The 14,956-nt window shown below is 46.9% G+C and overlaps 1 protein-coding gene across 1 annotated transcript; it reads left to right on the top strand.

The window, feature by feature from the left end:
- Positions 1–2,113: 2,113 nt before the first annotated feature.
- znf831 (zinc finger protein 831) lies at positions 2,114–14,820 on the top strand. The gene is made up of 4 exons (XM_036531764.1): positions 2,114–2,247; positions 4,308–10,050; positions 12,292–12,530; positions 13,273–14,820. Exons 2-4 carry the CDS (start codon positions 4,353–4,355, stop codon positions 14,263–14,265), a joined length of 6,930 nt encoding a protein of 2,309 aa, XP_036387657.1. The 5' UTR covers positions 2,114–2,247; positions 4,308–4,352; the 3' UTR covers positions 14,266–14,820.
- The last annotated feature ends 136 nt before the right edge of the window (positions 14,821–14,956 follow it).

Raw genomic sequence — 14,956 nt, 5'->3', positions numbered from 1 at the left:
ACAATACTTGCTCTTCTTTTCACTGAACAACAATACTGGAATCATCAAATGTTTCATAGAACTGTTTCAACATGCCAGTCATTACATCACATTACATTACTCTGCTTGCAAGGCTGTCTCATTCACCTTGTTTTTAGGCCTTTATATTTGTATGTAGTTGTGTTGCTACTGTCATTTTTTCTGTTCTTTGTACTGTTGATTCAAGGATTTAGCACAAAAAGGTTATATTTATATCACTATTCATGTGTGTGTGCATGTGTGCATGTTTGTGTGCATGTGTGTGTGTCAGTGAGACAGAGAGAGAGGAAAGGAGAGAGAATGGGGGGAGAGGGAGAGAATTAGGATGAGTGGCTATGGTGAACAGAATTCTCTATATAATCGAGGACACACAAAAAAAAACAAAAAAAAAACAAGCAAGCTCTCATCCATGTGTCAGTGCCAGGCATTAATTAGGCACAGATAATCATCAAGAGGGAGGGGGAGGAGAGCTAATGTGCGTCTCTCTCTCTCTCTCTCGTTCTCTCTCTCTCTCTCTACATCCAGGTCCCGGTCTAAGCATAAAGAATCTGTGGTCCATAGTTGTGCTGAGGGGGAATGAGAACAAAGCCACCAGGGGCTGTGAGAATAGCTTAAAATCACTTGATTGAAGTAAACAGTCTTTTGTGCCATGAGCACACGATATCTATCATCTTTTTTTCACACGATCAGGGTTTTTCCACCTCAGATACTGGGCACCAGGAGATTCCAGCACACACTTCTATAAATATAGACAGGGTGAGAGTGGGATTTTATTAAAGTCATTTTTCAGATGCAACCATATTGCTTGATTATGTGGTGGGAATATGAATAAATATGACAAACAGAGGTGCTATAATCAACACATTCCCTCATAGCTGAATGCAGGCTACTTCGCTGGGAAGATTAGAGCACAGATATACATCTGCTTTGAGAAGTTCTCTGTGTCCAGAAATAAACACAATACTTTGACTTTAATCATTTTATTTTGTGTGTGAAATTTTTTTCTCTCCTGTGCTTTTTCATCTTGGACCTGGACTTGCAGTTCCAGACAGACCCGCGCAAGGTAACAGCATCCACTCAAGGAGCACGGACAGCGCAATTAAAACGAACGGAAAATAAAGGATCGTGGTTTCTCCTGCCCCCACCACCCTCGCAGGGAGCTGCACCTTATCTTTTCAGAGAGAGAGTGCTGTGTGGAGGCTGCTGCCCTCGTCAGCCCACACACTCCTCCACAGTATGGGTACAGATGGAGGCTCAGGCTGGCAGGCAGGGTGGTGCTGGGGTGGGGGGGGTGGGGGGGGTCCACCAGCTGGAGTCCTCCCTGGAGATGCGCCTCCACTGGTCTGTGGCCAGTCAAACTCCACTTGTGCTGATAGATGTGTGCGGAACATCACTTTACACAGCCCATTGTATTATTCAATCGACTCCCTCCTACTCCACCACTTATGTTTTTTTTTTTTTTTTTCAGAGGTTTCACATTTTGGCTGCTGGTCCACCCCCATGAACACACAACACCCACACATGCTTGCCTGCACCCCTCTTGTGTGTGCGTGTGGGTGTGTGTGTGTGAGTGAGTGAGTGTGCTGGAGCAAGAAGTCAGGTACTGACTCACAAGACAAGCGGCGCAGTGTAGCTGTCAGCCTGCACTAGATGTACAGTTGAAGGTAAGCCTGTCTCTGTCTGCTCACTTCCCCTTTCTATCAAGCTTCTGTCGTCACTTTCAGTTCTGCTCTCTTTCTCTCCACCCCTCTGCTCTTTCTATCTCTGTTTCATCGCTCTCTTTCACTCCATCTCACCCCCTGCTTTCCCTCTCCCTTTACTGCACTCTCTGTGATACCAACTTCTACTCTGAATGCCTTTGTTTAAAAGTGCCATTGCAGGCATCTCTCCTCTCTCCCCCCTCTCGTCTCTTGTTCTCTCGTTCTCTCTCTCTCCAGTGCATATTCTTTTTCTCTCATTTACATATAAGATGTGACAGGGTTTTTTTTCCACCCCACAAGTTACAGTTCCCCCAGACTCTATAAAAGAAAACTGAAAGGAAGAAGAGGAAGAACAAAGAGCCCTAGTAGAGAGAAGGGTGGCAGTATCTCTCTCCTCCTACATATGGAGCTGTGAGGCTTTGTGCTGTTCACAGCAGCCTGTGGCTGCTCATTGGATGGCTGCAAGACTTGGAGATGACCAGGTGGACTGCTAAACCAACAACAATGCTCTGCTCAACTCTGGGATAGGGTGAGTAACCTGTAACCGTCTGGCTGATTTCAAACAACCACCCAGAGGCACTCCTGTCTTACCGTGCTGTAGTAAAGTATTTTTAAAGAAAGCCTATTGAAATACAGTTATCAGGTGCGTTGCAGAATGTGATAGTGAAGGATCAGCGCACCGTTGTCTTAATGTCACATGGGAATACTGGAACTGAAAGTTGGGATGACGTCTGAACGGAGTTTTATGTAAGAATGCCCTTTAACTTTGCGTGGGGTTATGGCAGTGTTTTGAAGATGTGTTCTATTTTCTGACCTATGAGGAAGTAAGCTGGGAAATGTGTGCTTGATTTTAATCTCCTGCTTCCTCTCAAAACAAGAATATTCACAGCTACAACTTTTACAGACCTCAACAAGTGGTTTTTGGGATTCACACATTGGTTCGCCCCCAGTGCATATTACTCCAGATCTTATGACTAACACGAAAATACTGTGCAGCATGTGTCACCACTCACCTGCACTGCAATGGGTAAAGGGAAATAGAGTGTTCTCTCATAATTTTGGCATCTTTCTCAGTTGTTGAGCTGAGTATTAGAAAGTACATTGTTATGCTCTCAAATACTAAAGCAGAGCAAATTATTTATAATGTGGTGTGCATTAATCTTTTTTGGAAAACCAATCGTTTCAGAAGCTGTCACGATGGATTGATTTACGATGGATGGTTTAATGTGTAACTCAGTTATAGAAAAGGCAGTGATACATAAAGAATTAAGGAAGGAATTATATCTAGAACTCGCAGACTGAGCCAGCTCAATTTCAACGCAGGGCTCGTGATGCACTGTGTTTATTTACATAGGCAAGGAAGAAAATGATAACAGTTTGCTACAGGAGGAAGACTCTGCAGGAACACTTTATTGGTTCTGTATGCAAACAGAGGGCGGTGGGTGAAAGTGGGCTGGGCTTTAAGGCCTGTTTAAAGCGCTTGATCACAATCACTTCTGCGAACCAGACCTTTTGTCCACCATACTACAACATGATGGTCACTGGGCATGACAGGCACCAGATGCAGGAGATTCAGCATTAGCCAGCGTTACATAGACTCTCATGAATGAGCCTATATAAGTGGAGGGAATGCACACTGACAAAAATGTCGCAATGAAATCACACACATATCTGATGTAGGCGTGCTCGTGCATATGGAGACCTATCATTACAAACCAGCAAGTTCAATACCTGGGACATATTCTGTTACTGCTGTAAATGTATTCTCCTCATTATAGCTGGTGATGCTAACTCATCACTCAGATGAATGATGCTATATTTCATTCTTTAGTGGTGAGAAAAATCATCTTTATTTGTATGCTAGTTGGGGAGCTCCTCATGAAACAAGTTTGAACATATTGCAACCAAACAACACAATAATTCCAATATGCTGTAGGCTAGCTTTGGTGACTGACTCATTTCTGTGGGTATGCAGCAGTGTCCAAATGAATGCACATTCCAGTAGATGAAACAAATAATAGCTCCTGATCTGTGAGGGTACGATCTCCTTGCAGCAGTGAGTCACTGCTTTAACCGCACTCAGCACCGTGCACGATAACATCTCCATCACCTGCTCTGTGTGCAAATAAGGGGCATGCTGCTGGCCCGCACAGATTACTGCAAGCCTCTCACCCCGTGTTTCTCTCACTCTTTCATCTTTACATTACTTTTAACCGATTGACTCATTACGCTGTTAAACCCACAATCTGCTATCCGATTTGACATTGGATGTCAAACTCTCAGACATTTTGCGAGCAAGATCAGAACTCATGACCTATTTGTCACAGATTTGCGGTGTCAAACATCCACCTACGGTTTCTAAGCTCATAACACAAAATCTGCAAACAAAGACGCTTGCATTTCTCAAGCGCTATTCAGTTCAATGCTCTGGAATGTCGGTATGCTCACGGACAGTACAGAATAATGTTTTTTTCCTTATGTAAATGAGATACTCTTATGATGTTCCATTAAAAAAAATGGGAATATTATTCATTAATCCCGATGCGCTTGGTTAGCGGAGGCCTAATGAAAACTGTGTTTCTTTCGCAGGTAATTAGCAGCCCTGTCTAATACCGTCAAGAGAGGGTGGTTGCCATGGAGACCGGCAAGCAGGGCTTTGTGAGCGCTCCAGCTCTCAGCAGCTCAGTCTCAGCACAGAGGGAGGACAGGATGCACGACGTACAGACCCCTCTGCCAACCGTGTACCTCCAAACGGTGGGTGGGCTGCCCCTGTACCCGCAGACGCTGCCGCCCGCCAGCCAGGATGCCGTCACCCTCCCTCTGTCCATCTCTTCGCTCTCCTCCAAGCAGGCCCTGCCCCTCCTCACCTTCCACATCGCCAGCGGGATGCACCTCCAGCAGCAGGGCCAGAGGTCAGGGACCAGCTCGCCAGCTGCCAGACCCAAGTCCGCTGGGAAGCACGTGTGCCCACACTGCGGCCGGGACTGCCTGAAGCCCAGCGTGCTGAAGAAACACCTGCGCTGCCACACGGGGGAGCGCCCATATCCCTGCACCACCTGCGGCGTTGCCTTCAAAACCCAGAGCAACCTGTACAAGCACAAGCGCACCCAGGCCCATGCCCGTCTGTCCTGTGAGTCTGAGAAGGGCAGCCTCAGCAGCCAGGAGAGCGTGCCGTGCTCTGGGGATTCACAATCCAACAGCTTCTCTGTGGGGGGGCAGAGCGAGGATTCTGAAAGCTTTGAGAGGGATGTTGGTGCACCTGCAGTGACACTTTGCACCACCTCTGCCCCAGCCCAGGCCCCTGCTCCACTGGGGAAGATCGGGTCAGACACTGGATGGGCTTTGCACCAGGCAGCATTAGTTGGACTCATTCTTGCCCCTGTGAATGAAAATCAAGAAAAGCTGAGCTCTATAGCCCGAAAGACGGAGCCGTCATCTGACCTGGGGACTGCCTCTGTGGCAAAATCCAAACAAACCGAGCAAGAGGAGCAAAGGCCGGCAGCCCTGACGCCAAATCGTCATCTTCCCCTGCAGAGGCAGCAGGCCACTTTCTCCAAACAGTGGGAGTCCCGCAAGACCAGAGGCAAGTCCCAGAGCCACGACAGCACAGACTCCGGCTTCTCGGACAGCAGCGATCCGCACTGGACCTCCAGCCCTGGCAGCACTCTGCATGACCACAGCATGGAGTCCCTGACAGAATCCAGCATGGAGCACCAAGAGGAGCCCAGGCCTCTGGAGGCCCCCACAGACCCTGGTGCTGCCAGCAGTGGGGCCAAGAGCAGGGTGTCTGTGCTGGAGAAGAGGAAACTGGAGGAGAGGATCTCTAAGCTGATCTCTGAAAATGATGCCCTGGTGGATGACAAGAGTCTGGAAAATGTGAGACCACGGAAAACTGTACTGTCAAAGCAGGGCAGCATTGATGTTCCAATGCCCTACACCTACAAGGACTCCTTTCACTTCGAAATGAGGACAAGTAAGCAGACAAACATCGTTTCAAACTGGCAAAGCCCAGACAGGAGAGTGAAGCAGACAATGTACAACTCCGTCCCCACCCAACGATCCACCAGTTTTGATCACGCACCTCTGACACGAAGCAGTTCCTTGCCATTTAGTTTAGGCAGCGTGGGATTTGATAAAAATGGCCATCCTGGACATTATCAAAGAGAGGGTATAGGGCTGGGTCGAAGAGACAGCTCCGGGCAGCTGTGCCCGGGTGAGTTTGTTATGAGGTCCGTGGACCAGCATGCATCTCACCACCGATCTCTAGTCAGGCAGTCTGCTGTTGACTGCCAACCTGCAACTGAAGGCCTCCTGGTGACTTCATCCGTTGAGGAGAGCTATCCTAGCAGTCTCAGCTCAGATGGAGACTCCATTGACATTGTCAGTGACTCCAGTGGTGGGAAATGTCGCAGGAAAAAAGCACAAAAATTCTCCTACAACAAGTGGTACATGTATGGGGGTGGGACCTTCACAAAGCTCTATAATATGGAAAAGGGCTCTGACCGTGGCAAACCTAAGAAGGCTATGCCCTGCATGGAACAAGAAAAGGTACAGGGGATTCCCAGCAGGAGCACAGCTGCGCTCACAGAACCCAGTAGTTCAGAAGTATCCACCACAAGTCTCAGATCAGTCTCTGATGGCTTACAAACCGTATGCCATCCACCATGCCTTCCAGATCACCTGCCTTCTAGCTCCAGTTTGCTTTCAGCAAAAGAGCACAGCAGCCAAGTTTCCTCAGAGCCATGTCTCCAGAGACCCATCCTGAAAGATTTGTCTGGCTCCACACATCATAACTTGGTCAGGCAGAGCAGCCTACCAGCCTTTGACTGCACCAAAGGCAGCAGAGGAGAGCCTGTGAAAGAGGTCCAGCAGGAAGAACAGAATACACAACGTACACCACTGCTGTATGTCAATAGCCTTCCATCAGAAAGGAAGAAGCAGAGGACAGAAAACAACATGTGCATGCTGGTGGACAATATGCAAAAGCAACCTCTGTCCTCTCTCTGCAGTGGCACTACCCCAAAGCACAGCCACACCACAGAGAGAGGTGACAGTGGCAAGTTACAGGTCCATCACCAAGATCAGAGGATGGACTTCAGTCTTTGCCATTTGAATCAGAGATCAGTACAGCTCAAGGACCGTGCTTCTCTTCCATCCCTGGTGAATGTTGGCAGACCATCTGGCTCACTCACTGTCTCTGCTCGACCTAGCACTTATTCTTCAACTAAGTCCAGCTTCCTCCCCAAGTACCAGCTCAAGCTTCCCCATCCTGCAGACCCAGGATCAGACTCAGAACAGAGCCTCTCTGCTCCACCAATCACAGAGGAGAGCCTCGCTGGTGCGCTAACCTTGGAACAGAGACTCACTGCTACATCTGTCTTAGCTTCAGAACAGAGCCACACTGCTGCCTTCACTCCCACCTCTGAACAGAGTCGTATTTCCACTAACAAATCAGCTATGACACACTGCCACTCTCCTACCCCCAACTCATCTTCTGAACAGGGACACACTGCTCTATCCATATCAACAAACAGACAAACTGCAACACCCACCCCATCTTCAGATTTGAGTTGCATGTCTATACCCATCTCAGGACAAACTCAAGCTGGCTCACTTATGCTAACCTCAGAGCAGAGAGCAACTTTTACACCTACCTCAGCCTCGGAGCTGAGTCATAGAGCTACACCCACTTTAGGACAAACTTACACTGTTTCACCCACGCTAACCTCAGAACAGAGACAGACTGCTACATCCACCCCATCTTCAAAACAGAGTGACATTGCTATACCCAGCTCAGTCTGTGTTAATCTCAATACAAATTTCCCAAAAGGAGAGTCAAATTCTGAGGGAAAAATCATATTGCTGAAGGGTGTATCGCATTCTACTGCTGAAGAGACAGACTATGTCAAAACAGGAGATATACAAATATTTCTACAGATCATTTCTGAAGAGCAGTTGCCGCTCATGGAAGCTCCCCTCAGCCAACAGGACTCTCAACTGGAGGCAAATCTTTGTCAGGATATTTCCCAGGCAGCGGTGAGGAATGCTGAAGTAGGAATACAAAACGAATTACAGAAACTGAAAACTTGTCATGACAGACAGTTACCTGCTCATACCACGCAACAGAGCAACAGCAAAAACACAATACACAGCAGTGCAGGTTTTATGGCGCCCAACACAGAAGCACCAGGTACAGTCTCCTACCCAGGGCAGTGTGAGCAGAACCTTGAAAAATGTGCACAGAAGAGTTCCACGCATTCAAATCCTATCGCTGGATATGCCCAGGCTTGCTCTATATTACCAGCTCCAACAGACATTGTTGAACACAGCACGGAGGGCTCAGTACTCAGGCCAGGTCAGAGTCAACTAGACCATGCAGACCTGCAAATTCACAAACAGAGTGACTACGGAGACCCCTCATCGGCAAAGAACTCACAGAGTCCAAATGAGGAACAGAGTGAGCATATCTTGTGTCTTTCACAGGACGCGTGTCCTCAAGACAGAGTAACACAGCAACAGATCAGAGCTGAAACAGCAGACTCTGTTGCCCTGGTACACAACCAGGCCCCACTACCTTCCTCGACGTCTCCCACTGTCATAATAGAGGCCGGATCACCACCCTCAACGTCTCCCATTGTCATGACTGAGAAGAGCACATATATTTGTCCACACACCCCAGGCAACCGGTCAGGGGTAACCAGCCGATCAGCTCTAGCAGAGGCACACAGAAACACTAAAAGACAAACTTTGTCAGGAAGTGATGAAATGAGCTCTTCAGCGATGCCTTTTCCTTCTACATCTGCAGTAGGACAGGAACTCCAGGCACTTCCTCCGGAGGTTTCATTGCTTGTACAGAACAAAGCCGTTATCACAGCAACAGTACCTCCACAACTTAAGCACTGCAATGATTGCTCATCCTCACAAAGTCAAATCCTTTCAGTTCATCAGCTTGAACCATCTTCCCTACCACAGTCCTCACATCTGCAGGATGTCCCACGCTGCCCGGATGGAATTCTCCCATTGAGTATGCATCACCAGAGCACAGCGCCTTCACCTGCCCCCTGCAGGACAGAGGGCATCACTGCAGCTGAGTGGGAAGGTGGTGGAGACAGTTCCTCTGTATCATACTTTCCGTCCACTTCAAACCACCTCTTCAGTCGTCCCTGCCCCAGAACTCCAGCTCCGCCTCCTGCCGCCATCTCCCAGCTCAACACTCAAATTTATACACGTGAAGAATCAAGTCTCGGTCAAGACAGCCAGTCACAGTCATCAAGAGAGAAACAAGACACAGTGGATTCAGTCAAAACCAGCTTTAATCAGACTGAGTCCTCAACGCTGGGGCAAGTCAGTCTTCTCACAGACATGGGTCAGCAGGCCAAACATGCAGCTGTGTCACTGCAAAAACACCACCCTAGGTTACAGAAAGAGATTCAAAGAAGTCCACTGAGTGTGACACAAGAGCTTGCCCAGCAGACAACTTCAGAGCATGCAGCACTAGTCTCTACTCCCCTGACAGACACAGAGGCACAGCAGAACAAAGCTGAGAGACGTGCACAGGAGGTCCCTGCACACCGTGGCTCTTCATGGGCCTCTCTCACAGCTCCAAGAGTCAGCCAACAGGAATTGGTTCCAGCATCACTCCCAGGCCAACACAAACTCTGCTTGGCTGCTGGAATCTCTCTCTCTCCCATTGCAACGGCAGAAATCAGCTCAGGAAGTGTACTACTGCACGTCTCAGTCCAACACAAACCTCTAAATCAAAGAGTCCCATGTAGTGCGGGCAAGCAGAGAACCAAATGTGGAATTCATGAGAATGAAGCCACTGTAAATCCAATCGGCACATCTGGAGGACTCCGTCCAGGATGGCCAGCCTCTTCCGTACAGGGATGTAACATTTCAGAGACCATCCCTGCCAGTGTCAGACAGCATAGCAAGGCTAGCCCGCCTTCTCATTCACATATCTGCTCCAGCCTCAGTGGAAGAGGCCCTCTTCTCCAGGATCCAGCGGCCTGCGTCAGTGCCTCAGCACTGATGTTACCTGCAGAGAAACCAGAAATCACTCAGAAAACTTCAAATGCGCTGTGTGAGCCGTCATCCAGGCCCTTGGGAAGGCTTCCATCAGGACGTGCTGTGAGTTCACTCACAAGGAGCCAGGTGCAGAGTGGCAGTGATGAATCTCAGGGCCAGGCCTCTACTCCACAGGGCCAATCTGCACCCCAGGGCGTGACAGCTGCAGATCAGGGGGAATTTTTTTTTGAAGAGAAACCAGGGGATGAGGTGCTGTTCTGTACTCCTGCAGACATAAAGGAGAAGAGCCAGGACCCAACCACAGGTATTGAAACAATCTCTTGTTGCCCATCTTGACATACTCTTTCAAACAGTTATGTAGTCTTCTTCAAGGTGTTAATGAGGAGTGACAGAGAGTCTCTTTTAAATGTTAAATGTGAAAATGTTTCTATTTTAAGGTGAGCTCTGCAGCATTCATTAAATTTTGACGCTATCTATTCATTTAGCTGACATCCCTGTCCAGCAGAATATTCTGCCATACAGCTGTACTGCTGGATTTTACTGCAAAAGTTCCAGCATGGAGGATTCACAATGCTTGAGGATTCACCAGCATTGTCTCACCTGGGATTTAAGCCCACAACCCCTCAGTCAGTTCCAGTTTTCTGTTCTAACACCCACGGAACATACTGGGACAATGTTATGCATTTACAACAAATTCAAACTTTAAATCACAATATTTCACTACACAGTGAGATATATGGGAATCACATTGGCAATGAACACATTTAAATAACGTTATGTCAGTTTATGTAACATGCACTATGTTTTACTGCCACAAGATGGCAATAACTGACCATGATTCCATTGGCATTCTCTATCCTTTCAAAGGTTCTCATGCTGATTGTGGTAGATTCTCCCTCAGTAAGACTAATCTGAGCACATTTTCTCCTTTCTCTTGGCTTTAGAGATTATGAAAAACTCTCACAGAGAATTCCTGTAAACATTTTTTAGGACTCACTGAATCACCATCAGGAACACAGCATTCAGCAGTGGTTTTGCTGATTTTGTCAAACCGCTGTCCTCGACAGCTATATCAGCACTTCACATCACACTTCACTGTGCTTCCTTAAAGAAAAAAAAGCATTTCCTTGCTTTCAGTCTTACGTTGTGAAGTGCTGAGCACCCAGGGTCAATCAAATAGGAATGGTTTTTGAAGTGCAGCATTTGATCTTCTCATGGAGGTGTCAAGTCAGCCTTGCTTGAAGTGGCTTGTCCGACACAAGGTTAAAGGTCGCATGAATTAGTCACAGTAACAAATCAGGGGAGGGTCAAAGGTCTGAGGTCCGGGTCAGAATAAACAACAAGCAGGTCCCCTCTTTAATCTGCGTTTCCACTGCAGGGCATTGTTATAAAAGAAGATGATCTGAAGAAGCCATAGGATGATCCTGATAGCTGTTAAGGTATTGAGTTAGCTGTTAAACTATACCATTAAGCTGTTTTGAGTTGCTAGACAACACAAAAACAAGTATGGGGCCTAATTGTTCAATTGTCAGCAAAATGCGTGGGAAATGGCTTAATTCACCCATTCAGTCCTTGCTATCTATTCCCCTGTTGTTGGCTGCCTGCAGCTGACGGTCTCACCGGAAAGCCAATGGTGCAGCGTTTTGATTGATCCAGTGCTTTAAGAGACAGGACGGGGTGCTGAGCAGAGGCCACAGGAAGACGCCTCCCCAGGGATCTCTCAGACAGCAGACGCAGGGGTTTGAGGGATTTTACGCCTGTCTCCATTCCAGGCTCTTGACATGCGATCCGAAATGTAAACGCCGGCTCCTTTCAGTGCAGAACTGCAATAGAGGCTTGTGCAAGAGTTCAGCCAAACCAAACAAGAGTAGAGCATCAGAGCCATAGTTTTTCATCATTACTGTTATTCCACAATTTCACATTTCAGATTGTATAGGACCATATGTTGGTTGGTGTGTCTGAATGCGCTTGGGTGTATATGTTGAAAAATAGTTTCAATTATTTCTTTCTCCTTTGGTTAAGAAGACATACAATGAGCCATATATGAAAAGATAGTGGAAAAATATCAAGACCACACAGCACACATTAGTTTGGGGTCTTTGTAATACTATACAATAGCAGCTGTAATTACAGTATGCCTTGCTTCAAGCCAGTTGTCTATAGAATATAACACTGGGACAATAGACATGTACTGCCTAGTTACATTATACTTCATTACTGCCTCCATCATATTACAACTGTAATTATTTTTCCTGGAACTTGCTTCAAACTTTTTTCCCCTGAAGAAAACTGAGGAGAATAATTTAATCAAGGTGTCTAAATAAAATGTTTTGTAAATCCTGTTCTGTCTAGATCAAGTGTACAATAATCCTCACACATGGGTCTTCAGTACACTTACAGCGAAATACCCGGCAGAACCTTTCAGACAAGCTGAGACACAGCTCCATATCTAAAGGGAAGGAAAGGCTGTGGTCTGATAGAGAAGACAGAAGACTCCTCTCTGTACTAAAAAAGGCCTGCTGTTGATTTGTTGTTCTTCTTCCAGGGCATCAGCAGACCTTGTCCGTCAGTGGCTCTGAAGTCAAGAAGGAGAATGAGACACAGGGCACCAGGTGGAGGCCAGAGAGGTGGGAGAGTAGAGCAGTGGAGGAGGGGGCGTGCAAGGGGACAGAAGTGCCAGAGAGAAGGGGGATGGAAGAGACGGAGAGAAGAGGGATGGAGAAACAAGAGAGGGGCAACTCCTGCACCTCTCCTTTAATGGTGCCGACAAAGGAGGCCACAAAAGTAAGGACTCCAAGTATCAAGCTGCAACTGTCTCCCTGCTCCACTTTGATGATCACACAGTAACAATATTGTTCTGCTCTGCACTACAATAATAATATAATAACTCCTGCACTAACAGACATAAATTTTGAAAAACAGTCTTTCAAGAAACCTTTCTTTTGGAGCTGACATTCAAGTATGTTTTAGAAAGACTCATTTTAAATTCCTGTTAGCTTTTCAATAAAAAACACAGCTGTGGAAGTGGAGCTGACAGCAGTGTGAATGAATGGCAAATAAGTAATATTTGACAGGCTGGGCATTTTTCCTACACTTTCCCCTTCTCTATAATCACTAAACTTAGCATTTATGTTTGCATCATTTCAAAAAGATATCTGACCACAACCTCAACAGACAAGTTCTTTTCAAAAGTAACCAACATAATATTTAGCCATTTTAAATCAATTGGTATTACAAATACTATATGACAAAACTTTTAAAAAGTGTCTGTGAGGCATATCGTTTGTGTAATGTAATACATTTCACATACGTAACTCCATGCAAATATGAATATGTATTTACTGTGTTTCCAAAAAACACTGTTTTGACCCTTAACTTTTCTTGTGACTGTAATGGCCTAAGGATGCACCAAATTAAAAAACCCCTTTGATCCTAGTAGGGTGGGGGCCTAAATCGTCTGGCAGTAAACATCAAGGCATTCCACACAATGTGTATGTTAATAACTTCATGTTTTTCTCTTTGACAGGGGGATGATCTGAAGGAGAGACTCGCCGGTGAAACACACTCATATAGCAGCTCCGGGCTGTTATTACACACTGCTCAGTCCCCCACCAAGAGTGAGACCAGCGCTTTACACACTTTACAGGTCCATGCACAGAGCAAGACCAGTGCTTCACACACTCTACAGGTCAAAGCCCAGAGTGATACCAGCACCTTACACACTCTTCAGGTCAATGTGCAAAGTGAGACCAGCACATTACAGACTCCTCAGCCCCCAACCCAGAGTAAAACCAGCATTTTACACACCGTAAACATTCATACTGTTAGCGAGACCAGCACTTTGCATACCCTACAGATCCACGCACAGAGTGAAACCAGCTCCTTACACACTCCTCAGCCCCCCACCCAAAGTGAAACCAGTTCTTTGCAAACCCTTCAAGCCCCTGCCAATAGGGAGAGCAGGTTGCACGGAATACACCAAGGCCAGTTATCAGGACATCAGGACTCCACATCCTGTTCCAGAGAATGGGGCATACACAGGCCTCTGCTTCCCCAACCTTATGTCCACAAGAGTCCCACCCCAGAGTCATGCCCACTCTCCATGAATGCAGCCCCACTGACCAGTGGGGTGGGGGCAGTAACTCAAGCAGTGAGCTGTGGTATGAGGGACAGCGCAGCTCATCCTTTCCAGCCAAGGACCTTGTCAGCTCTGGGGAGCAGGCTCCACCGTGAGGGACTGAGAGGGACAACACACACCAGCTCCCGGAACGCCGACTGCAGACCATCCCAGACTGTTACCTGTAGCATCCCAGCGCGGTCAGAGCAGCCCAGCGCACTCCATACCTTATCCTCGGCCACATACACGCATCCGTTCCTCTCACACACCAGCACAACACACTGCTCTCTGTCTCTAAGCGTAAAGTCCAGTGAGGCACCTGTCAGAGCAGGGCAGAGCAGTCTGGAAGAGGCTGACACCAGCAGCAGTGACGATGAAGGCAGACTGGTCATTGAACTGTAATAGCAGGTGAACACACATACACACACACACATACACACACACACAAACAATTCATGAGTCACAAAATTTTCTCCATCACTGTTTCTTTTCATTTTTTTGTCACCCAGACATATACATACACTCATACTTTCTCTCACGCATATAAACCCCCCAGGCCAAATGAGTCAGACCCAATTCTGCACCTGTATGTGTTTCGGCCATAGCCAGGTCAGGGCACCTGGAGGAAGCTGGGGGACACAAGTCATGCAGGAATGCATCCCAGTTCCAGACTTATGTTTACTGGAGGTGAGTCAGCCTGACTGGGCACAGGAGAGAAGATGACAGGAAATCGTTGCGTGCCTGTGCATTCCTGCAGCAGCTATCATTACATAGTCAATCAATCCTCAAATCTTAGCCAAAAGACATCCTTGTGCTACGAGAAACATGTTTTATAGCGCCTTTTTATGTTCGGTCTGATGTCAGCTGCTCTATCAGAGACTGTAAAATTTCCACCTTAAACTGTACAAAAAGACGTAACTCATGAATGTACTGCTATTTGTGGCCTTTAAATTTCTGAAGCCGTGGAATGTTTTCTTATTCTGCCATTTTAAAGATGTTATCAATATATCGGTATGTACAGTAAGAAAATAAAAAAAATTGCCTTCTGTTGTCAATTAAATCAGCAGGGTTTCTGTTGATTTTTTTTTTGCTG

This window comes from Megalops cyprinoides, chromosome 6, assembly GCF_013368585.1.
Source record: "Megalops cyprinoides isolate fMegCyp1 chromosome 6, fMegCyp1.pri, whole genome shotgun sequence".
NCBI classification, from domain to species: Eukaryota; Metazoa; Chordata; class Actinopteri; order Elopiformes; family Megalopidae; genus Megalops; species Megalops cyprinoides.
This window is presented reverse-complemented; position numbering and strand designations above follow the sequence as displayed.